Source organism: Mastigoproctus giganteus, chromosome 3 (genome assembly GCF_048544385.1).
Source record: "Mastigoproctus giganteus isolate SK-2022 chromosome 3, ASM4854438v1, whole genome shotgun sequence".
Taxonomy (NCBI): Eukaryota; Metazoa; Arthropoda; class Arachnida; order Uropygi; family Thelyphonidae; genus Mastigoproctus; species Mastigoproctus giganteus.
In genome coordinates, this window is record NC_143577.1 from 29,066,495 (window position 1) to 29,093,714 (window position 27,220).

General features: G+C 39.5%; 1 protein-coding gene across 11 annotated transcripts in view; it reads left to right on the top strand.

Annotated features, from left to right (window-relative positions):
- Nucleotides 1-27,220, top strand: part of LOC150087831 (bromodomain-containing protein 2-like) — a 676,121-nt gene that overhangs the window by 542,288 nt on the left and 106,613 nt on the right. For all 11 annotated transcript variants that reach the window (XM_090369219.1, XM_090369215.1, XM_090369216.1 and 8 more), the window contains one exon: nucleotides 15,735-16,085. In XM_090369219.1, the coding sequence (XP_090225345.1) occupies nucleotides 15,735-16,085 (351 nt within the window). The remainder of the gene's footprint in view (nucleotides 1-15,734; nucleotides 16,086-27,220) is intronic.

Sequence of the window (27,220 nt, forward strand, 5' to 3'; positions counted from 1 at the left end):
TGTCTTTCTTTAGGTGCGTGCGGTCTCCATACTTGAACACAGTATTCCAAGTGTGGTCTAACATAAGCCTTATATAATGGGATTATCACGTCCCTATCTCTACATGCAAAAGTTTGAAAAATCATCGATAGGACACCATGGGCCTTCCTTGCAACCTGTTTACAATGCTCAGAGAATTTCATGTCTGACCGTATCGTAACACCCAAGTCCCTTTCCTCCAGTACTGGGTTTAGTTGAACTTCACCAAGTGAATAAGTTTTTTTGGGATTACTGTTTCCCAGGTGTAATACCTTACACTTTGTTGGATTAAAGCATAGCTGCCATTTTTCTGACCATTCCTGAAGTCTATCTAGGTCTCTCTGAAGAAGCTCAGCTTGACAGTGATCATTAACTACTCTACCAATTTTAACATCATCTGCAAATTTAGACATCACGCCCTCTATCCCTTCATCAATGTCATTTATGAAAATTAAAAACAACAGTGGTCCTAATACTGATCCTTGGGTAACCCCACTTCTTACATCAACCCAATCTGAGGAATAGCCATTTATCACAACCCTCTGCCTCCTGCCCTGAAGCCATCCTTCTATCCATCTAAGAATTTTCCCAGTGATTCCAACCTGTTCCAGCTTATAAAGCAACCGCTCATGTGGTACTGAGTCAAAAGCTTTGCTGAAATCTAAATAAACAATGTCGAAATTATTCCTTAAATCCAGCTCGTGAGTGACCCTTTCGAAATAGCGAACCAGATTTGTTAAACATGATTTTCCCTTTACAAAACCATGCTGAGTATCCTTGAGAATTTCAATTCGATCCAAATGATCCTGAATTCCACCCTTGATCATTGCCTCCATGATTTTCCCTACTACTAAAGTCAGACTGACAGGTCGATAATTTCCAACTTCACTTTTAGAGCCACCCTTATGTATGGGAGATACATTTGCACTTTTCCAATCCAAGGGAATCTCCCCAGAGTCTAGTGATGCTCGCATAATTAGCCTCAATAGTTCAATGCACTCGCTTGCCGCCTCTCTTAAGATTATAGGGTATATTCCATCAACTCCAGGAGCCTTACTGGTCTGTAGGCCCGAAAGTTTTTTCATTAAATAATCTTGCAAAATTTCAATATCATTAATTACATATTTTTTAACTTCACTCCCACAATTTCCCATTGCCACAAAAGGCTTTTCATTTGTAAATATCGATGCAAAATAACTGTTGAGTTCATCTGCAACGGCAGCTGGTGTATTTATTACTATCCCCTTTCCCTTACGTAAAGGTCCGATCTGGTTTGTCCTGCTCTTCTTGGCATTTATATATGTGAAGAATTCTTTATCCCCCCTCTCTTGCTAGTGATTTCTCATAAACTGCCTTTGCCTGTCGAACCTTTTCTGTGGCTCTATTACACATCACCTTGTAGCTGTTATAGGCTTCAGTACTTTTTATTGCTCTGTAACCTTTCCATGCCACCTTTTTCTGCTCAAGTAATGCGGCAACTTCACTATTCATCCAACTTGGAACCCTTCTCGTGGAGTATTTTTTTAATGGTATATACGCATTCAAGGCATCTGTGATTAATGTTTTAAAAGCGTACCACAGTTCAATTGTATTCATTCTCTCTGCGATATCTACCCAGTTAATAGAGGCCATGTAGTACCTTAAGGCATCGTAATTTCCTTTTCTGAAATTAAAACCCATTCCTTTGCCTTTTACTTCTGCTACCTCTCTCGTCATCATCCACCGTAGAACTCCGTGATCACTTCCTATTACTGGTTCCTCTACTGTCAGCCCTGTTATGTCATCTGATTCATGTGTGATGATGAGGTCTAGGATATTCTTTTCTCTAGTACTTTCCCTGACATGTTGATACAAATAACACTCATCTAGTTGATTTAAAAATTTTGTTCCCCATGTCGAGTTTCCTTCCAATTTACTCCGATCAATTAGAGGCAAATTGAAATCACCCATAATAAGGCATTGACGCTTACTTGCCCATTCCATTTGCATGTAGAGGCTTTTGTCATAATCCACACAATTATTATGTGGTGAAGAAAGTATTTCAAAATAGTCACAATAGAGATGAGAAGGAAGAAGTATTTTTTACTTCAATGAAAAATGGGTAAATGCCAGTCATTGAAAAAATATAATTTAACCTTATGCCAGTGTACAAACAGAAAACATTTCTTTGTGAATTATCAGTAAGATTAAAAGCAATTAGTGATAAATGGAGAATACCGATAACAGTTATAGGCAGTCCATATGGTTTTGTCAAAGGTTCCCCTGAGATTATTTAAAGTCAAATAAAATCTGTAGATGATTATCCGATAGTATGGCATTGAGCCAGCACTGGATAATGCTCGATGTCATTCTGCTGAACTAGAAAAACCTACACAGTTGTGGAATAAAACCAGTACTGGCTTTAAATAGTACAAAATCCGTGCTACAGGTGCAGATGACAATAGCATTATATAGTATTCTGTGTAGCATAAAACCTGAATGTTCTTCCCCAGTGTTACATTTAGCTATCTTAATCAAGGCTACACAACATTCCCAGGCATTACAGCTACAACTGCAAGCATTCCCTTCTAACAGCTAATTGTTACCTGCACCTGTAGCACACTGTTCACCATACATGACTGCCATGGTAAGTCATGTATGGTTCATTAATGGTCACAACTGATGAAGGATGCCCTCACATCCGAAAGCTATGTATTACTTTCCTGTATTTTTACCTGTGTTTTTGTTCTTAGTAAGCATTAAATGTAATTTTTACCTGCAACCCGCTATTTTATTTCTTTCCATTTTGTTCTGTGGCACAATTCTTTATTGAATATGAATCCAGAGCACATAGACCTTTTTGCTTACATTATAATTTAATTTTTACTTCTTCCATACTACACCTTGACGTGGGCACCTGTACGTGGTGAGGGGACCTCCCAGTGACGCTGCTGGACTTCCAGACTAGCATCACTGGGATCCAACGCCCACAGCCCAGGTTCCAGGCTTACATCAATGGAATCCGGCGTGTTTGCCGTGCGCTGCAACCCGTGGAAATTCGGAAAGGGGGATCCTGGTGGTTGAGGGGCCCAGCTTCAATACCCCACTTTGGCCCCTGCTTCGACAAGACGGGTGGTCCTGGAAGGCCCGGCTAGGATCAATCGGCTAGTAGGTTCGCCTGCGAGGGTCAACCGTGTCAATGCCACGCCCCTACCCTCATGGTCCGAGGGACAGGATTCAGGCTGGCGGCGGTGCGGGTATAGTGTCTGGGTAGCCCTGGCGTCCCACTCCCGAGCGCATTTATTGCATGCCGGGTAGTGGGCGTCCCTTTGGGCTCCGTGGTGGGTGGGGAGCCCGGGCACTGAACAATTTAAAATTTCTATGAATCCTGATAAACTTATTTCTTCAGGGGCCCCAACCCGGTCCCTATCTGAAAATACAGATAGAGAGGCAGATATTATTGCGAAAAAGAGACAGCGAACTGAAACAACATCATCAGGGCCTGTCCCAAGATTTTTAATTATACACTCGACGAATGAAAAACCGATTGGCAAAATGTCACCCTTCTTTATACAGAAAGGGTTAGATGGGTTAGTAGGGTCACCCAAATCAGTTAAGAGGCTCCGTTCTGGAGACCTCTTAATTGAAACCAAAACTGACAGGCAGTCTGAGCAGCTACTCCGTGCAACATCAATTGGAGGAGTACCCATAACAGTGACACCACATAGAACACTCAATTCATTGAGAGGTGTCATTTCAGAGTGGGACCTTCTCGACGTAACCGAGGAGGAAATCTGCTCAGAATTGAAACAACAGGGAGTTACTGCCGTCAAGAGAATTAACGCGCGTAGGGATGGGAAACTTGTTAAAACCAGGAGCATCATCCTGACTTTTAACTCTCCCAAACCTCCTGATGAGATTAAAGCTGGATACATCAACTGTTCAGTGCATCCGTACGTTCCGAACCCTTTACGGTGTTTTAAATGCCAGAAGTACGGACATTCTCAAATGGCCTGCCGTGGAGTCCTTGCATGCGCCCGATGCGGTGCAAAGGACCACGAAACAACAGCATGTTCAGCCACAAAACCCGCCTGTATTAACTGTGAGGGAGAACACCCGGCCTACTCAAGAGCATGCCAGAGGTGGAAAGAAGAAAAAGAAATACAACGGCTGAAGGCAGAGCTAAACATATCGTACCAGGAGGCAAGGAAAGCGGTGAAACCGCTCAACATCAACAAACCTACCTACGCCCAGAAGGTAGCAGGGAGGTGTTCCATCGGAACACAGACGGACATGTCCATCCCTCCAAAGGAGTCTTTCACTCCCATCGCGCGTTATCTGTTAAGTCCGCAAAAACCTGCACAGAAGGACCAATCAACTGCCACTCCTGTATCAGTACCTCCTAATGCTCCACAAGTAACAAAGGCAATCACCAAAGAAAAAAATAAGAAAGGTGAAGTACCTCCTACTTCCCAAGAAAACATGGAGGTCGAGCAGAAGGAGGTACACGAAGGTTCAGTCTTGGAACTCTTTGCGGAGGAGGAAATGGACACGGGACAGCGTCCATTCTTCCCCAAAAAGGACAAATCCAAGACTGATAAAAGTAAGCCCTCAGCACCTCGGAAGCCGCCTGATGGACCCACCAAGCCAAAATAATGGCTAAATTCCTACAATGGAATTGTCGTGGATTCCGGCGAAACATTGATGACATCAAGGCCCTCCTGCAAAAGCACGAGCCAGTTTGCTTTTGCTTGCAGGAGACATATCTAAAGGCAAATGATGATCCCACCATGCACAACATCACTTTTTTTCGAAAGGATAGAATTGCGGATGGCTCTGTACATGGGGGAGTGGCTATCCTTGTGGGTAACCAGACCGCAGTGCAGCCCTTGCTAATTACAACCAGCATAGAGGCTGTTGCAATTCGCCTTTCAGTGGGATTTTTAATAACTGTGTGCTCCATTTATTTGCCACCTGGGACTGACATCACCCAGGCAGACCTTGATGATCTTCTAACGCAGCTGCCTCCCCCTTTCTTACTTCTCGGGGATTTTAACGGACATAACACCCTGTGGGGTAGTGCTAACATCAACGGAAGGGGACGAGTCATAGAGCGTATGCTCAATGACAATGACCTTTCCCTTCTAAATACTGGAACAAACACCTTCTTCCACATGCCTACCCGTACTTTTTCTGCCATTGATCTCTCTATCTGCTCCCCTTCTCTACTCCCTTCACTCACCTGGGAAGTGGAGGAGAATCCATACGGAAGTGATCACTTCCCCGTGATAACCTTGTTACACAGTGGGAGACCATGTCTTCCTTTTAGGTTACCACGGTGGAAGATTGATCAGGCTGACTGGACTGCCTTCCAACATCAGGCAAATTTTGATCTTAGCACAGTCAGTCAAGAGTCTATCAATGATGCAGTTAAGTACATCACAGAAAATATTGTCCAAGCAGCTGCGAATGCTGTTCCAAAAACATCTGCCCGGTTTCCACCATTTCCCAACCCTTGGTGGAATTCACAATGCACAGCAGCAAAAAAGGCTCAAAACAAAGCGTGGGGGATATTCCGTCGATATCCTACCACGAACAACCTTATAGCCTTCAAACGTGCACGAGCCAAAGCACGCTACATCCGTCGTCAGAGTCAAAAGGAATCATGGATCCGTTTTACATCATCTATTAACCAGTCTACCAACTCTAAGGTAGTCTGGGATAAAATCCGGAAAATGAAGGGAAAATATACATCCCACCCTTCTTCAATCCTAGATTATAATGGATGCGCTATTGCAGATCCAACTGCAATAGCCAATGCTCTTGGGGAAACATTCTCTAACATCTCCGCAACATCCTCGTACTCCCCAGAGTTCCTGGTCCTGAAACATAAACTAGAAAAACAAGCACTTAATTTTAAGACCAAGGGCCTCTATCCCTACAACGGGGCATTCACTATAGAGGAACTGAAAAGAGCCCTCGCTCTTTCCAAAGCAAGTGCTGTTGGACCAGATGGCATCCATTATGACATGATTAAACATCTATCACCAAAATCTATGGATTGTCTGCTCCTTCTGTATAACAGAATCTTTACTGAAGGGCAGTTTCCGGACTCCTGGCGAAAGGCAATCGTTCTTGCCTTTCCTAAGCCAGGAAAGGATCCAAAAGTCACCACCAATTATCGTCCTATTGCTCTGACTAGCTGTTTGTGCAAAATCCTGGAGAGAATGGTTAATTCTCGTTTAATTTGGTATCTCGAAACAAATGACCTTCTCTCCAACATCCAGTGCGGCTTCCGAAGGAACCGGTCCACTCTGGACCATCTTATTAGATTGGAAGCATCCATCCGGGATGCTTTCCTAAAACGCGAACACTTGGTGTCGGTGTTCTTTGACATGGAGAAAGTGTATGACACAACTTGGAGATTTGGCATCTTAAAAGATCTGCATAGCCTTGGCCTTAGGGGGCAACTCCCCATTTTTATCAAAAACTTTTTAGCCAATCGATCTTTCCAAGTTCGTGTGGGATCCTCACTCTCTCGTTCCTTCAGCCAAGAGGAGGGAGTACCACAAGGATCAGTATTAAGTGTCACGCTTTTTGCCATCAAAGTCAATTCCATCACAGAACAACTTCCTCCAACTGTAAACAGTGCCCTCTATGTTGATGACTTTAGCATTTTTTGCCAGTCGTGCAACATGAGGGTTATTGAAAGACAACTGCAGAAAGCCATTGATAGTCTGAATTGCTGGGCCCTTGCTAATGGCTTCAGGTTCTCGCCGGAGAAGACCGTTTGCGTACACTTTTGTCGCAAGCGTAATCTTCATCCTGAACCTGAATTAAGGCTCGGAAAAAATGCTATTCCAGTAGCAGCGAACACAAAATTCTTGGGACTCATATTCGATAAAAAACTGACCTTCTTGGATCATGTTCGTCAACTCCGCACGAAGTGCACACGTGGACTTAACATTCTCCGCTCGCTCTCCTCCTTATCTTGGGGTGCAGACCGATGCACCCTTCTACGGCTTTACCGTGCACTTGTGCGATCCAAATTAGATTATGGGTCCCAAGTATATTCTTCAGCCAGAGACAGTGTACTTCGATGGCTGGATCCTGTCCATCATCAGGCTATACGTATCGCTACTGGAGCATTTCGAACATCTCCTGTCCAGAGTTTATACGTCGAAGCAAACGAACCACCGTTATCGTTTCGACGTAAGCAGTTGTCTTTAATGTACGCTTTAAAACTGAAATCCCTGCCAGACCATCCTATGTGGCCCTTCGTTTTTGAGCCACGATGGGAAAACTTGTACAATACCCGTAAGACTGCCAATCGTCCTTTTGGTATTCGTCTCCAAGAGCTACTCAATGAACTGAATATCAAGGTAGACAAGGTTGCCCAAACATCAAAGCAACCCTTTCCACCCTGGCATGCTCGTGTCCCGGCATGCGACTTGTCGCTTAGAAACTGGGGAAAGTCGGACACGCCATCATGTGTCTACCTGCAGCTTCATTCAGCACACCGAACTGAATATTCCGACTTCACGCCAGTCTATACAGATGGTTCGAAGTCAGAATCATATGTGGGATCTGCTGCTGTCTTTACAGACAGCACTATATCAGAGCAGACTCCCTCTGAATCCAGTATATTTACTGCAGAGCTGCACGCTGTAGAGTTAGCCTTGGACCATATTAGTAAATGCCAATACCAACGGTTCATTTTATATTCCAACTCTCTTAGCATGTTACAGGCTTTAATATCTGTGAGGTATAATCCTCATCCAGTTCTGTCTAGCATTCAGCAGAAGATTCACGTTCTCCATGAACGCGAATATGACATCCGCTTCTGCTGGATTCCCAGCCACATTGGGATTAGGGGAAATGATTTGGCTGACGCTGCAGCCAAATCAGCAATTCCCAATAATAACCGCTGCCTGTTAGTCCCCTGTACAGACTACAGGCAAATAGTACATCAAAAGGTACATTCCCAATGGCAGGATTCGTGGAATAGACAGACTGCGAATAAATTATATCGTATAAAGCCTGTAATTGAACCGTGGCAGTCTAGTCTGCGCAGGAATCGTAAGGAGGAAGTTGTTCTAGCTCGTCTCCGCATAGGACACAGTCATCTTACCCATTCTTTTCTGCTGAGAGCAGATGACTGTCCTATGTGCGAGCAATGTGACACCATTTTATCCATTGAACATATTTTATGTGACTGTACCAGTTTTAGAAATGCTCGTTTTACCGCTTTTAATCATCTGACTGAGCCCTATACACTCAGTCAGATTTTATCTGACAATGACCATGTGTCTGCTATTTTTAATTTTCTAAAATCAGTAACCCTTTTTACTAATATTTAAAAAAAAAAAAATCTTTTTATTTACTGATATTTGTCTTTTATAATTTATACTTGTTTTTTACCCGGACTTAGCGACCTAATTCTTTAGGTCACTGAAAATTTTACTTTTTATAACAAGTTTTTGGCGCATTATAGCCTTAGTTGCTGATGCGCCAATAAAACCCTATCAATCAATCTTCCATACTAACTTTGATAGTAACTTACATTCTTTTATTAAATGGTTAATGAAAATTATAAATTGAAATGAATTTAACTTAAACTATTTATTTGCCATTGGTGCTTCCTTCAGTCCTCACTGCACTTTTATACAAACTTTTTATTCCCCTTAGATTAACCTCAATGCCATATTTTCATAAAATTTTAAACAGCAAATTTCTTAGTATTTTGTTGTATGCTTTTTCAAGATCAACAAATCTTAAACACAGGTTTTTGTTATGTTTTAACAGGAGAGATTGCTTCTACAGGGATGGGATACACTTAAATAGAAAGGGTGCAAGAATATTTGCTGATGCTATCGAGGCAGTGTTAGGTGGGTCGGAAAACTGCTAGCTTGGGGGGGAGACAAAGACCAATAGATTGACAGTAGCCACTGGCAGAGGTGAAAGAGATTCTTGCACTGCTTCTATTAGAATGAGCAGAAGCCTGAAAAACAAGATGCTTGATATTTCAGAGACTGCTGGAAGCCATTGCGGTACAAGTAAACACATGGGTTGTGTTAGGGTAGCTAAGAATAGAAACAGGTGCAGGTATACTTGCGTGTACACCAATGCTAGGAGTTTAGTAAACAAATTTGATGAATTTGAGGTATTGCTCAAAACATCAAAGGCAGATATTGTTGGGATATCAGAGACGTGGTGTCACACAGATATAAGGGATGCAGAACTGGAATTTGGGGAGCACAACGTCTACAGAAAGGATAGACAGGATAGGAAGGGGGGATGGGTTAAGCTATTAGTTAAGAAACACATAAAAACCAAGGAAGTGAAGCCAGCCGACATCGCTGGACAGTGCAGTGTTGAGTCAGTTTGGTGTGACATAAGCATTGGGAGATCAAAATTGAGAGTAGGAGTGTGCTATAGGCCTAATGATTCTGATGAGTATAATAAGAAACTTTACAGTGAAATAGAGTGGGCCAGTAAATCAGAGAGTCTTATAATGGGAGATTTTAATTTCCCAGATATTGACTGGAATTTGGGGGCTGGTCACTCGCACACTAGCAGGGCTTTTGTGGATTTATTGGATGATTGTTTTCTACATCAGCATGTTCGGGAGGCAACTAGAAGGAGTAATACTCTTGATTTGATTATCAGCAGTGATTCTTCATGCATTAAGAATCTGCAGATAAATGAACCACTAGGTGGCAGTGATCACAGTGTGCTGAAGTGGGATTTACTCAAAGAGGTAACTACCATTAGGGGTAAAGGGAAGGGTTATTGCTTCCGTAAAGGCGACTACGATGGACTGAGACAGTATTTAAATTCTATACAGTGGGACCAACTGATGATGTTACCAACAGCAAATTCAAAATGGGAAGCATTCAAAGAACTTATCTTGGAAGCTACTAGGCTTTACAAAGCAACTAAGAAATATTGTTCAAGGTTTAGGCCAAAATGGATGTCAGATGAACTAATGAGGCATATGGCAGAGAAGAAAAATGCATGGGATACTTACAAATTAACACATGACACAGAAGCCTATGATAGATACAAGTTGATATGCAACCAAGTTACAAAGGAGGTTAGGCAGGCGAAGGCAGATTACGAGAAATCCTTGGCAAGGGATGCAAAGAAAAACAGCAAAGAGTTCTTTACTTATGTAAACTCTAGAAAGAAGGGGATGAATCAGATTGGTCCACTTGATATTGATGGGTCAACTGTTGATGATCCTGCTCAGGTAGCTAACAAACTAAATGAATATTTTGCATCGACATTCACACATGAGGAGTTATTCAACGAGGGGAATGCCAGAGGTGTATTCAACTCTAGCAGTAAGTTACAGAATCTTGAAATAACTGGGAGTAAAGTGGAGGAGAAATTGTTGAAGATAAACACAAGAAAGGCACTCAGGGTGGATGGGATCTATCCAGTTATATTAAAGGAGGCAGCAAAGGAAGTAAGCAAACCCTTAGCCATAATTATGAGAGCTTCCTTGGACTCAGGGGAGGTACCCATAGACTGGAAATGTGCAAATGTGACCCCAATTCACAAAGGAGGATCAAAGGCTGACACAAGTAATTATAGACCTGTGAGCTTAACTTCTGTTCCAGGAAAATTAATGAAGGCACTGGTTAAAGAAGCACTGCTGGATCATTTAGACAAGACTTCAGTTATAGCTCGGACACAGCATGGTTTTGTTAAGGGAAAGTCTTGCCTGACCAATTTGATTGGATACTATGATGCAGTCACAAAAGAACTGGATGCAGGGAATAACTTTGATATTATATACTTGGATCTTAGAAAGGCTTTTGATACTGTTGCACATGGAAGACTGCTGCACAAATTGGAGCAGTGTGGCATTGGAGGCAAATTGCTGCTATGGATAAAGGGGTGGTTGAGGGGGAGAAGACAGAGAGTGGTAATCAATGGACACTGCTCATCGTGGACTAATGTTATTAGTGGAGTCCCTCAGGGTTCAGTATTGGGTCCTTTATTGTTTTCTGTATTTATAAATGATATTGATGATGTATGTCAAGCCTAATGTCCAAGTTTGCAGACGATACGAAGGTTGGCAGGGTTGTCAAGGACACTACTGACACTATGCTGCTGCAACAGGATCTGGAAAGGTTGAGCAGATGGGCTGAGAGGTGGCAAATGAAGTTTAACATTGACACATGTAAAGTACTACACATGGGAAACAGCAACCCCAGAGCAACGTATCAACTCTGTGGTACTACACTGACAGTGGTAGAGAATGAAAGGGACTTGGGGGTGGCAGATATGAAGTTCTCTGAGCAGTGCAGATGGGCTGCAAGAGTAGCTGATGGAGTATTGTCAATGATATACAGGAATTTTTCTAGCAGGGATAAGGAGGTGATTATTCCCTTGTATAAGGCAATGGTCAGGCTATACCTAGAGTACTGTATACAGGTCTGGAGGCCTCATTTCAAGAAGGATGTAGAGCTGCTGGAACGAGTACAGAGAAGGGCAACAAGATTAGTGAATGGAACAAAGGGGTGCTCTTACGAAGAAAGGCTTAAGTTTTGCAAATTACAGTGTCTGGAGACTAGGCACCAGCGAGGTGATCTGATAGAGGTGTATAAAGTCTTGAATGGTTTGAGCATGCTCAATGCTGATGGGATTCTTCCTCTAGCTCAGAATAATCACCTGAGAGGGCATAAATTCAAATTGAGGAAAGACAGATGTAGGATAGACGTGCGGAAATTTGCCTTTAGCCAGCGGGTGGTTGGTTGGTGGAACAGACTTCCATTCCTTGTCATGGAGGTTGATAGCCTAAATAAGTTTAAGGCTCAGCTGGACAGGTATTTTGAACGAACAGAGGGGTGAAGTGGAAGTAGTTTTTTTTTTTTTTTGGCTGATATTGCATAAGCTTGCTTTCTTGCATCAAATGCCTCTACTAATGCTAATGCTAATGTTTTCATGACTTTCCTATATATATATATATATATATTTTTTTTTTTTTTTTCCAATTATTTAATCCTGACATTTTCTGTGTAGCATAAAACTTGAATGTTCTTTCCCAGGGTTACATTTAGCCATCTTCTCCAAGGTGCTTGCATAAACTTGGTACACTACAGAGCAAAATTCCTAAGTAATTTCCACATTCATCTTTATTTTCCTTTTTATATATTGGTATCATTAGCTCCTTTCTAGTTTTCTGGAACTTATCTTTTGGAAAATAACTTTTGGATAATGCAATTTAGCGACTAACACTATTTTCACTTCAGTATTCAGGTATGATGTTTTCTTGAAATTTTCCATGATCTTTTCTACTGTATACAGATAGTATCCAAAACTTCCCTGTTTCCATTTGTTCCTCTTCAGTAGTATATTCAATTCATTCATTTAGGAAACTTCTAAAATATCATTCTTTTCTGTTTAACTTTTGCCCATATCCTTTTTTGATTACCTTAGTCATGGTCCTCCACACATGCACACCATTCTGAGATTTTTTAACTAAACACCAAAAGGTTTTCCCACTTTCTTTCATAGTTGTTTTCCATGACTTTGTTTTTATTCATTGATTTTTAAAAATTTGTTATATTTTTAGTTCACCAACTGTGTCTTTAAATTCTTTGCCCACTATGGCATTCTGAATTTCCTGTCTTAATAAACCTTGCCCCCACATACTTCTTTTGCAGCTTCCACTAAAGTTCTCACATCATTTTGCTATTCTTTACGTAAAGTCATATTTACCTCAAAAATTTGCCATTGAACTTTTGCATTTGAACAAGGTTTTATTTAATAGTTGTTTGCAAATGTGAGATACCCCCCTCCCCAAAATTTTGTTTATTTTAACTTTTTTTTTTTTTTTTAAATTCACACCTTGCTTTTAATGCTCTTGGGAAAGTGTAAAAGCTTTTAAAAGAGCAGTCCCTCTTAAATTTTTCCATTTATATCATTGATTTTAAGGTTTCATAGAACAAAATCTTTGGAACTCAGTGGTTAGCCATTTATCACCAGCTAATTTTGCATATCCCCTTTGCTTTTTTTTTTTTTTTTTTTTAATTTAGCATTTTTCATTCACTTTCATGCTTGTACAGTAATCAGTATCTTTTTTTTTTTGTGCATGTGCACAAAAAACGACACTAATTACTGTGCATGTTCAGCATAACATCAGTAAATTCATTAATAACAGCATTATTAATATGTTAATACTACATTTCTAATACTCAAGATGTGTTTAATTCAGTAAAATCTTTTTAAAAAAATTTTCATTCTTTTTAAGAGCATGTAAAAAAAAAAAAAAAAAAAGTAATACATATAAAGTGTAATACCAGTGTGCAGGTTTTAAAATTGCGTATAAATCACTGCTCTCTAAACACTACAAAAATTTAAATTAAAAAAAAAAAAAAAAACCCTGAAAATATTGAAAATTTTGTCTATCAAAATATTGACAAAATATAAAAAATAGTTCCAGTAAGAATGCGCATTCTCTCTTATAACTTTCCTACTTTAAGCAGAAAAGTGATTAGTCTTTCTAGACTAGCACTGGAACAAAAGTTTCATATATACAGTCGATTCTGGTTATTTGGGACACATCGGGACTAGTGCATTTTGGCCCGATTAAGCGGCTGCCCCAATTATCCGAAGTTTCACGTAAATAGTTAAAAATACGTCCCCCCCTTTACAACTGATTCACTGTACAATCAAATCACGTTACGATGGAGTCACCATAGTAAAGTACCGTTCATTATACGATGTGCAGTAAGCACCGGTCATTGTGATCACGTTTGTGAATTGAATTTTAATTCTATTAAACAGCGATTCTAATTAGCGAAAATAGGAGGAATATTATCCACAGGCTATAAAAGCAAAGATATATTAAGCACAAATTTACCCTGTATTACCTTACCAATTAAAAAATTAAATGATACGTGAGAATCGGAAGAATATACATGATAATCGGAATAATTAATATGCACTGTAATATGTACATACTAACTAAACTAGTTGACATTTCTGTTCATTGACATTTGTGGGTGGGGGTTAAAATTTAAACAGTAAAAAGATAAGCAATCAATAACAAAGAACACGGCACACACAAATTGCAAGTAACACGATACGTACAAGTAAGAATGGAGTAACGAGTTACAAAGCTTTAAAAATAGGAATAAAGAGATCTGAAAATTGATTTTTTTATATGATTGAAGATATCATGGAAGTGTAAACACATTTCACCATAATAACCCACAGAATTCCAGCTGTCGGTATTATCACAAATTCAGTAAGATCGAGTTTACTGTCCGTTTATGATAGATTTCACTAACGGAAAAGCCCAATAAACAGGTGACTGCTAATTGTTTTATGGTTGTGACCTCCAGAATTTTGACTGAACCACATGGTACCGTCGGAGACAATTGGAGACAATCGTAGGGTAATCTCCAGTGCTGCGGTTTCCTGCCCCGATTAAACGGCATGCTGTCCCAATTAAGCAAAGTAAACCCTGGCTATTTTCTCGATTGGTTTCTGTTTTTTAAGATTTGCCCCAAATAAACGGCTGCCGCAATTAACCGGTGGCCCAAATAACCGGAATCCACTGTACTTTTAAATTTAATAAAGATACTATTAATTGTAGTATGCTATGGATAGGAGTGAAAAAAATGACATAAAGGTGTGTATAATCTGTTATGACATTTTTATGTGACAAATCACTGTATCTTTCTTAATGGCGTTACCTTAACCTGAGGCAGACAGTAGTCACCAAAATTTTATAAGCAAAAAGGGTGAGATGCACTAATCATTATCCTTATGAGGACAATGATTAGTGCACCTCACCCTTCCTTTTTGAGCCCTCATTAATTCTGTGTCTCATTGTAATTGTGGCCTCTAGAGATCTGATCACAATATACCAATTTTGGTCTCACCATTGTATATTATACCCCCCTCCCCTGCATGCCTCCAAATTTGTAAGTTACTCCTAGGTTTCTTCTCCTTATTTAATAGCATTAAATCTTGGTTGCAGTTTTTCAGGCCATATTTATAGCCAGTCCAAATTTGTTTTGGAGATGTATAACATTATAATCTGGTTATGGTCATCCAGCCCGCACATCTTCAGAAAACATTGTCCCACGTTGAATGTCATTGAAGATGATCAGAGACAAGAGGTAGCTATAGTACCAATTCCTGAGGTACTCCATTTAATAGTTTCACCTCTGAAGAATGCTTATTTGTAACTACCCTCTATTTTCTGTCCTTCAGCCAGCCCTCTGTTCCAGGATCTTCTCTATCCTTCAGTCTAAGGATCTTCTCTATCCTTCAGTCAGCCTCCTGATGCATGTAAGGATCTTCCTTTTAATCCCAACTTGCATATAGTAACCACTTATGGGGACATCATATCAAAAGCTTTTCTAAACTTCAAGATGTATAATATCAAGGATTTTTTTTTTTTTTTTTTACAATTTACAATTTTTTCACAATAGTCAACCAGATAGGTAATGTTGTACAGGAATTTGTGAGATTAAGAATTGAGGCTATAAATCAAATTTCTAATGTCAGAAGTTCATAAATCACAGGTTTACCATTTAAGTAAAGTTGAAAGAATGGTTTTTTTTTTTTTTTTGTTTTGATTCATTTTGTTAATTCAAAAAATTGAAAGCCGACAAAAATTTTACCCATTCTTTGTGAATGTAAATTGGCATATCATTAATACATAAATTTGTAATAAGTACTAAACTTATCTAAAAAATATTATTTTCTAGTGTGTTCTCCGGGTGGTGTTCCTTCAGCTATGCCATTAACAGCAACAACAATATCATCTGTCTCACAGCCCACTCTGCCTCCACAAGAGCCACTCACTCCCTCTCAATCTCTTCATCCAGCATCTCCAGGTACCCCTCCTAATTCAAATTCAGCTTTCCCACCTCCTCCTAAGCTAACTCCTGCTGCAGAAGTTAGAGCAAGGACACCCCAGATTGCTACTCCTCCACTTGCATGTACACCTCCTCCATTATTGACAGGGAAGCCAAAGGATATTAGAAATGAAGAATCCACTCATATAACAATAAATTCTGTTGTTTCAACCAGGGTGCCTGACCTCTCTTCACCACAAGGTAAGCAAAGTACTATTGAAATTCTTTTGCTTTCATCACACAAATATTATACTGAACCATATTAAAGCCTGCAAAGAAATGCTAACAATTAGTTTCCTATCTTTCACTTACCTCTAGATTATCCTCTGTGTCACTTGTCATTGTTGTTATTTAAAATGAGAATTTAAAACTTTCTCAAATTGCAACTTTAGAATGTTTTCTAAATTTATCGTCTCATGTAATACAAGACATAGGCAGTAATCTTGGGTAATATGGGCAGTAGAGATCATCTCGTAGTGACAAGATGATCTCTACTGCCTACATCCCATATTACCCAGGTGTTTCAGAATGCCTTTCTAAGATCCTACATGGGTACTGGATAAAGTGCTTGCAGCTTCCCAGTAGAAAATTACAATCTCTTGTCTCGAGGGTGAAAACACCCATCCCCTCCCTTTTATGAAGAGGCTCGATATACCACATCACGTGCCATGATTGTGGCATCTGCTACGTGGGGGAAACTACCAGGTGACTCCAGGACCGCATCTCAGAACATGAGAGGCCATAAGTCCTCAGTCGCAATAGGGGCATGCATGCACCCAATCATAAAAGTAGTTGTGTTACTATGTGATAAGCTATGGCATGCACCTCATACGTGCACTCTACATTTGCAGTAACAGTCACCTGGTTCTGCCCAGTGAACGTTCCTAGCATTATGCGCACCAACTTCGTGCACGATCTTTCTTTGTCTGGCATGATCACACCAGGCACATTCTTCATTCCATTGTAACATTTTTATATATTTTTATATGCTTTACAGCTGAGGAAGAGACCTGTAGTCTCAAAAGCTTCTGTAATCATTTTATGTTATCTTATTTATCGTACTTTTGCCTGTATTACCTCATATTTGTTTCCAATAAACCTTCGTTACTGTTTTCTGGTCAGTCACTATATATATTTACTGTATAAAACCTCCCATTTAGCAGAATTAAAATGTAACTGCCATTTCTCTGGCCATCCACGAAGCATGTCTAAATCATTCTGACGAGGCTTAGCCTGACTTCTGTTGTTAATCACCCTCCCAACCTTTATGAGATCTGTAAACTTGAATGTCATATTCTCTATTCCCTCTTTAATATGTAGCACCTGCTACGTGGGGAAAACTACCAGGTAACTCTAGGACCAGGAGTTGCCTAGGGCAAAGGGTGATGACGTAGAGCAGATATCATCTTTTAAGGGCACAAAAGGTGATATTATTGTACAGGTTGGCACTAATGATATTAAGAGTAGGAGACAGGCAGAATTACTTAACAAGTACAGGTTAATGTTGAAAAAAAGCAGTGAGTTAGGGTTGAATTTAAAAGTGTGTGCAATTCTGCCCAGACAAAATAGGAGGGAGTATATGATGAGAGCCTTGTCAATCAATTCAGCCCTGGAGAGATTGTGCAAGGCTCAGGGGGCAGAATTTTTCTCAGCCTGGTCTGTGCTTGTTAAGAGGAGAGACTGCATCTACAGGAATGGGATACACTTAAATAGAAAGGATGCAAGAATATTTGCTGATGTTTTCGAGGCAGTGTTAGGTGGGTCGAAAACTGTTAGCTTGGAAGGATACATGGGCTAACAGATTAATAGTACCCGCTGGCAGAGGTGAAAGTAATTCTTGCACTGCTTCTATTAGAAGGAGCAGCAGCCTGGAAAACAAGGTGCAGGGGATTTCAGAGACTGCTGAGTGTCTCTGAAATGATTACAGACCAGCGTATATATGCTGTAGACTTCTGTGTCGTCTGATAATTTATATGCATCAGATGCATTTTTCTTTTCTGCCACGAGCCTCATTAATTCATCCGACATCCATTTAGGCCTGAACTGTGAACAGTATTTCTTAGTTGGTATGAAAAGCCTAGTAGCCTCCAAGATTAAGTCCCTGAAGGCTTCCCATTTAGAATTCATGTTGGTAACGTCACCAGTTGAACTCACCACATAGAATTTAAAAACTGTCTGAGACCACTGTAGTTACCTTTACAAAAACCCTTCTGTTTACCCTTGATAGTAGTTACATCTTTAAGTAAATCCCACATCAGTACACTGTGATAACTGTCATCTAGTGGTTCCTTTGTCTGCAAATTCTTAATGCATGAATAATCACTGCTGATAATCGGATCAAGAGTATTACTCCCTCTAGTTGTCTGTTGAACATGTTGCTGTAGAAAACAATCCTCCAATAAATCCATAAAAGTCTTGCTAGAGTGCAAATGACCAACCCAGAAGTTCCAGTCAATATCTGGAAAGTTAAAATTCCCGATTACAAGACATTCTGATTTACTGGCCTATTCTATTTTTCTGCACAACTACTCATCATACTCATCAGAGTTATTAGGCCTGTAACGTACTCCTACTCTCATTTTTCCTTTCCCAGTGTTTATGTCAGACCAAAGAGACTCAACATTGCACTGTCCACCTGTGACAACTGGATGCACTTCCTTAGATTTTATGTGTTTCTTAACTAACAGAATAAATCATCCTCTCTTACAACCCTGTCTGTCCTTTCTGTACACATTGTCTTCCCCAAATTCCAATTCTGCACTGCTTATATCTGTGTGACTGCTTATATCTGTGTGAAATAAAATTTAATGAATTTCAAATTCATTAAATTTTGTTTACTATACTTCTAGCATTAGTGTACATGCAAGTATACATGCACTTATTCTTACTCTTAGTTACCCTAACACAGCCCATGTATTTACTTTATTCCATGATGACTCCCAGCAGCTCTTGAAATCCCCAGAACTTGCTCTTTAGGCTGCTGCTGAGTACAATAGAAGCAGTGCAATAATCACTTTCGCCTCTGCCTGCGGCTACCGTTAATCTTTTAGTCTGTGAATCCAACAATCTAGCAGTTTTCTGACCCACCTAACACTGCCTCGATTGCATCAGCAAATATTCTTGCATCCTTTCTGTTTAAGTGTGTCCCATCCCTGTAGAAGCAGTCTCTCCTGTTCGCTAGCAAAGACCACACTGAAAAAATTTCTACCCCATGAGCCTTGCACAATCTCTCCAGGACTGAATTGATTGACAATGCTCTCATCATATACTCCCTCCTATTGTATCTTGGCAGAATTGCAGACACTTTCAAAGTTAACTCTAACTGACGATTTTTTTCCAGTTGATCTGTACTTTTTAAGTAAATCTACAGATCTCTCACTCTTAAGGTCATTAGTGCCAATGTGTACAACAATATCACCTTTTGTGCCCTTAAAAGATGATATCTGCCCTACAATGTCATCAACTTTTGCCCCCTAGCAGACATACCCTGGTCCTGTTCCACCTATCCTTTTTGCATAATATATTCTCTATCTCCCTGACAATAACTAGTTTCTGTATGATTGGCACATTCTGCCTTGGAGATTGCCTCTGTGTTGTCTGATGCACAGGAGTGAGCTCTGGCGTTGAGAGCTTGATGGGCCCCTCATATTAATTTATTCAAGGGCATTTATCCTACACCTCAAACTCTCATAGATGCCCATCAGAATGCTGAGTTGGCGCCTAATTTCTTCATAGTCTCTGCACCTAGCACACAGAAAGACAACTTCCTTGGCTAGATCATGTCCTGTTCTACCCAGGCCTGCAAACATTTCACATTTCTTGTCTTATTTTAGACTATGATGCGTTGGAGAATTGTGCTCTTAGGTTCTCCCGCACTCTGACTATTCTGTGAACACTGCTTTGTTGCTCTAGTCTGGGTTATGATTCCGTTAAGTTTAATTTAATCAACAATGAACTTTAATAAGATAAATAAATTTTACTGATTAATTAATAATACTATACTATCTAACAAATTTCTAATACAGTGCTACGTTTTTCGCTATCAAGTTTTACATTAAACCTTACACTATTCCGTATCTTATAAAAATGGCGGCAAGTTATGAACGTAAAATCTACAGACACAAAGTATTAACTTTCAAATTCGCTATCTAAATTCAAAAATAAGCCACAGAGCTTGGCTAAAACTATAAAGCTACTTATAGAAAATTATTAATATATAAGAATTAAGTCAACAAAACGACTAAATATAAATGAAAACTTGGCGTTCGCCGGAGCTGCAAAAATCTTGGTCAACGTGGTAATAACCTCATACCTGTGTCCAATCTAGGGCAGTGCATCCAGTTGTCATGGGGGCCCACTGCAATATTGAGTCAATTTGGTGTAACATAAGCACTGGGAAAGTGCAAATTATAGTAGTAGTGTGTTATAGCCCTAATGACAGAGATGAGTATAACAAACGGCTAAAAAAAAATAGTGGGCAAGTAAATCAGAATGTCTTATAATGGGAGATTTTAAATTTCGAGATATTGACTGGAACTTGTGTCTTAGTCAACCACATACAAGCAAGACTTTTGGATGACTGTTTTCTACAGCAGCATGTTAGGGAAGCAACAAAAGAAAACAATACTTGATCAGATTATCAGCAGCGGCTCCTCCTGCATTAAGAACATGCAGGTAAAAGACCCTTTGGGTGGCAGTGATCACAATGTGCTGATGTGGGACTTACTTAAAGCATAACTACTGTCAAAGGTAAAGGGAAATGCTTTTGGTTCCATAAGAGTGACTACAGTGGTCTCACACAGTTTTAAATTCTGTACAGTTGTTGCCAGCCGCAAATGCTAAATAGGAAGCATTCAAGAAATTAATCATAGCAGCTACTAAGTTTTTTATACCAACTAAGAAATATCATTCCAGGCTTAGACCTAAATGGATGTCAGATGAACTGATGAGACTTGTGGCTGAGAAAAAAAATGCATGGGATGCATATAAATTATCTGGTGATATGATACAGAAGCTTATGGTAGTTATTAAACTAGTCTGTAATCAAGTCAGAAAGGAGATTAGGCAAGCTAAGATAGATTACATGACATCTCTAGTAAAGGATTCTAAGAAATGCAGCAAAGACTTCTCTACTTATATTACCAGTAGGATGAAGGGGGTTGAATCACATTGGCCCACATGGCGACAATGGTTTAACTGTTGACGATTCTGCTCAGATTGCTGACTGGTTTCAAAATACTGAATAGGTATTTTGTATCTACATTCACACATCAGGAGTTCTTTATTTATTGAAGGATATTCCAGAAGTTCATAAAACTCGAATAGGGAACTAATTATTTGGTGATAACTGAGAGGAAAGTAGAAGAAGAATCGTTGAAGCTCAACTTAAGAAAAGGTGCCTGGAGTGGATGGGATCCATCCAGTTAATATTAATAATTATCAGAGAATCTTTGGATTCAGAAGTAGTCTCTGTGGACTGGAGATGTGAAAATGTATCCCCAGTTTACAAAGGTGGAACAAAAGCTGACATGAGTAATTACTGACCTGTTTAACTTCTATTCCGGGCAAAATAATGGAGTCTCTGATTAAAGAAGTAATGCAGGATCATCTAGACAGGAATCTTGTCTTACCAATTTTATTGGATATTATAATAGAGTAACAAAATAACTGGATGCAAACAAATAATTCTGACATCATATACTTATATTTCAAAAAAGCTTTTGATACTGTTACACATAAAACACTGCTATACAAATTGGGACAGTGTGGGATTAAGGGAAAATTGTTCTTAAGGATAAAAGAATAGTTCAGTGGAAAAAAACAGAGTGGTTATCAGTGGACATTTCTCTTCTTGGAAATGTTATTGGTAGAGTGCCCCAGGGTTTGGTGCTGAGCCCATTGTTGTTTCTGTATTTATTAATCATATAGTGATAAAGGTATATCAGAGTTAATGTCTAAGTTTGCAGATGATACAAAGGTTGGCAAGGTTAATGGCAGTTGAAGTTTAACATTGACAAATGCAAGGTACTGCATATGGGTAGCAGTATTCCCAGATTAATGTACCAACTGTGTGATACTACACTCAGGGTAGTGGAAAATGAAAAGAACCTGGGGTAATAGTTCTCTGAGCACGGCAGACAGGTTACCAGGACAGCTAATGGAATTTTGTCTGTGATGTACAGGAACTTTGCTAGCAGGGACTAAGAAGTGATTGTCCCACTGTATAAGACAGTGGTTAGGCTGCATCTTGAATACTTCATACAGGTCTGCAGGCCTTATTGTAGGAAAGATGTTGATCTGCTGGAATCGGTGCAGCAAAGAGCAGTGAGATTGGTGAAAGGAATGAAAGGGTGGTCTTACAAAGAAAGGCTTCATTTCTGCAAATTGAAGCATTTTGATATTAGTCAACTGCAAGATAATCTGATTGAGGTTTTTAAGGCTTTGAATGCATTGAGCAAATTCAGTGCCAATGGCATTCTTCCTCTTGTATTAGACTACACAAATGAAGGGTCATAAATTCAAATTGAGGAAGAATGGTTGCAGGATAGATGTGAGGATATTTGCCTTCAGCCAGCAGGTGATTAATTGTTTGAACAAACTTCCATCTGGTGTTGTGGAGTTGAGCAGTTTAAATAACTTCAAGAAAGAACTAGACAAATTATTGGAATGGGTGAACAAGTGATGTGAGAGGTTTTTTTTTTTTTTTTCTGATGCTTTTCAGGAGTGTAAACTTGTACAGTAACCTCCCATGTGGGGGCATAACAAATGCCTTGCTAAAGTTCAAGTATATAATATCAAAATTGTTTCTTGTGTCCAACTCTTGTATTGCCACATCTTAGTAATTTATCAGATTTAGTAGTAGTAGCAGCATGTGATGTAAGAAAGCAAGTGTATGAGCTTATGCAGCATCAGCCAAAAAAAAAAAAAAAATCACACCATTCCCTCCAAATGCCTGTCCAGTTCCACCTTAAATTTATTCAACCTATCAACTTCCACGACAGATGGAAGTTTGTTCCAGCAATTAACCACCTGCTGGCTAAAGGCAAATTTCCGCACATCTATTCTTCATCTGTCCTTTCTTAATTTGAATTTATGCCCCCTTAGGTTCGTAATCTGAACAAGTGGAAGGATCCCATCAGAATTCAGCATGCTCAATCCATTCAAGGCCTTATACACCTCAATCAGATCACCACGCAGGTGCCTAGTCTCCAGCCACTGCAATTTGCAGAACTTAAGCCTATCTTGGTAAGAGGATCCCTTCATTCCCCTCACCAATCTTGTTGCCCTTCTCTGTACAGGCTCAAGCAAATCTCAAGCAAATCTTCCTTTGTAACCTACAGCAAATAAAACCTCCAGACCTGTACGCAGTACTCAAGGCGTGACCTGACCATTGCCTTATACAGAGGGACAATCACCTCCTTTTCCCTGCTAGCAAAATTCCTATATATCATTGACAAAACCCCATGACCTGCCCTGGCAGCCTGTCTGCATTTCTCAGAAAACTTCATATCTGACTGCACAATTACTCCCAGGTCTTTTTCATTTTCTACCACCTTAAGTGTAGTACCACACAGTTGGTACGTTTCTCTGGGATTACTTCTACCCATATGCAGTACTTTGCATTTGTCAAGGTTAAACTTCAGTTGCCACTTCTTAGTCCATCTGCCCAAATTATCTAGATCCTGTTGCAGTAGCACACTGCCATTACTGTCATTAACACCCCTGCCAACCTTTGTATCATCTGCAAACTTCGACATTAAGCCTGATATACCTTCATCAATATCATTGATAAATATACAAAACAACAGTGGACCCAACACCAAACCCTGTATTGTTATGGCTAAGGGTTTGCTTAGTTGCTTTGCCGCCTCCTTTAATATAACTGGATAGATCCCATCCACCCTAGGTGCTTTTCTTATGTTTAACTTCAACAATTTATCCTCCACTTTGCTCCACTAATAACATTAGTCCATGAAGAGCAGCACCCATTGATTACTACCCTCTGTCTTCTCCCACTTAACCATCCTTTTATCCATTGTAGCAACTTACCCTTAATACCATTCTGCTCCAATTTGTACAGTAGTCTTCCATGCGCAACAGTGTCAAAAGCTTTCCTGAAATCCAAATATATGATATCAAAATTATTTTTGCATCCAGTTCCTTTGTAACCACATCATAATATCCTATCAAATTTGTCAGACAAGACTTTCCCTTAACAAACCCATGCTGTGTCTGAATTATTGCTGCAGTCTTGTCTAGATGATCCTGCAATGCATCTTTAACCAGTGATTCTATTATTTTACCCAGAACAGAAGTTAAACTAACTGGTCTGTAATTACTCGTGTCACCCTTCGATCCCCCTTTGTGAATTGGGGATACATTTGCACATCTCCAGTCCGTGGGAACCTCCTCTGAGTCCAAGGATGCTCTCATAATTATGGCTAAGGGTTTGCTTAGTTGCTTTGCTGCCTCCTTTAATATAACTGGATAGATCCCATCCACCCCAGGTGCTTTTCTTATGTTTAACTTCAACAATTTCTCCTCCACTTTGCTCTCAGTTATTACAAAATCATTATGTATCCTTCTACAATTTGATAACCTTCTGTCATTTTCAAACCGTAATAATTCCTCATGTGTGAATGTAGATGCAAAATACTCATTCACTTTGTTTGCTATCTGAGCAAGATCATCAATAGTCAAGCCATCCATGTCAATTGGACCAATCAGATTCATCCCCCTTTTTTTAGAGTTTATATAAGTAAAGATATACTTGCTGTTTTTCTTAGCATCTTTTCCAAGGATTTCTCGTAATCTGCCTTCGCCTGCCTAACCTCCTTTGTGACCTGATTACAGACTAGCTTATATCTGCCATAGGCTTCCGAGTCGCTTGATAATTTATATGCATCCCATGCATTTTTCTTCTCTATTACGAGTCTCATTAGTTCATTAGATAACCATTTAGGCCTAAACCTTGAACAATATTTCTTAATAGGTATGAAACTTTTAGTAGCATCCACGATTAATTTCTTGAATGCTTCCCACTTAGAATTTACTGTTGGTAACATCGTCAGTTGATCCCACTGTACAGAATTTAAAAACTTTCTGAGACCACTGTACTCACTTTAAGGAAGCAAAAACCCTTTCCTTTATCCCTGATGGTAATTAAATCTTTTAAGTAAATCCCACATCAGTACACTGTGATCACTGCCACCCAGTGGTTCCTTTATCTGCAAATTCTTAATACACGAATGATCACTGCTGATAACCAGATCAAGAGTATTACTCTGTATGGTTGCCTCTCGAACATGGTGCTGCAGAAAACAATCATCCAATAAATCCACAAAAGTCTGACTAGTGTGTGAGTGACCAACCTACAAGTTCCAGTCAATATCTGGGAAGTTAAAATCCCCCATTATTAGAAATTCTGATTTACTAGCCCACTCTATTTCTCTGTACAATTCTTCATTGTACTCATTTGAGTCATTAGGCCTATAACACACTCCTACTCTTATTTTTGCTTTCGCAGTGCTTAAATTTTTCAAACAACATTTTCCTTTTTCAAATCTGTTGTTGTGATCTGTTTAGGATATTGTCTCAAAGTGTATCTTGTTATCATACTCTTCCCACAACCAGATGGTACCAATCCAACCTTAAATTCTTCCTTAAATATCACTGTTAGTGGACAGTATGCCAACAAGATGACTTCTGAGATTCAGTATTAGTTTTGCCCAGTAGTTTACATTTCTTCTCTTTAGTTGCTTTGTCCCATCGGTGAGATTTTTCTAACGTGATTTCCAGTTCTTTTACTTTTCTGCTTTTTGTAAAACTCTTTATTTAATAAAAAGGTAAACTGCAGCCATTATCAACCCACTGCAGGATGGAAGCCTGCTCAGTAATTCATGCTGAGGGAAATGGACCATAATCTACCATGCTGGTCCAGTGTGGGTTGGCAGATCGATCGTATTTAGTATTCAGGGGCTTGAACCCTGGTCTACTCAAAGAGCGTATGCTACTGCACTCCCGCTTCTGACCACTCAGCTACGGACCAGCTCTTTTTTATAAAAACGTTTTTTGGAAGAAAAGGGGCCAGAAACCTTGGCAGTAAAGTTAATCTGCCAACGGCTGAAAGGAGCAAATATAGACAATACCAATATTTCCTAATGCAGGCCATCGATCCTCACACTCTGGAAAACAGAAAAATTGTTTCTTGTCTTATGCCAAAAGGCAAGAGAAGGATAGAGACCAAAATGTCTGGCCTCACTTCCTGATTATACATTAACTGACTTACCAGCCAGTTAGCAAGTTCTCTTCTTTTCTGATCCAGAAATGATTAGAGAATACTGCTGGCTCACTCAAAATGGTTCACTGACTAAAATTAGGAGACCTGCTTGCTGAAACAATGAAACACAGTCAATCTGAACAATTGCTTAAATTGACAACATTTGGAGAAACTCTCATACCTAGTGTCCCCTCATACCATCTTAAACTACTCGAAAGAAGTGGTAACAGACTGGGACCTACGTGTATTTGATGAAGAATTACATAGGAACTCTCATATCAAATGGTCATTCAGGCCAAGAGAACCCTAGTTAAAAGAGATTGCTCATTAGTTCCAACCAGAAATACTGATTAACATTTAACTTGCCAAATCCACCAACTTTTATAAAAATAGGATATGTGTTTCATGCTCAACCATAATACTAAACCATATCAATTGCTTCAAATGTTAGAAATTTGGGCCTTCGTAAGCATCATGTTGAGGGACACAGTATGTGTTTTGTGTAGGTCTGCGTAGTCTTTAGAGTGTCCAAAATCTAAAGGCAATCACTACCTAATCCAAAGAATGTGAAATATGGAAAAGAGAAAAAATTATTCAGAAACACAAAAGTGAACATAAAATTTCTTACTTGGAAGCAAAGAAACAAATATCACCAATTATAGTATCATTCACATAAGCAGCAACTGTCCAATAACACAAACAGATAACTACCACTGTCACTACCAATTAATTCTTAATACAGTGATCATTCATGTATTAAGAATTTGCAGATAAAGGAACCACTAGGTGGCAGTAATCACAGTGTATTGATGTGGGATTTACTTCAAGATATAATTACCATCAAGGGTAAAGGAAAGGGTTTTTGCTTCCATAAAGGTGAGTATAGTGGTCTCAGACAGTTTTTAAATTCTGTACAGTGGGATCAACTGACGATGTTATAAATAGTAAATTCTAGGTGGGAAGGATTCAAGGAATTAATCATGGAAGCTACTAAAAGTTACATACCTATTAAGAAATATTGTTCAAGGTTTAGGCCTAAATGGTTATCAAATGAACT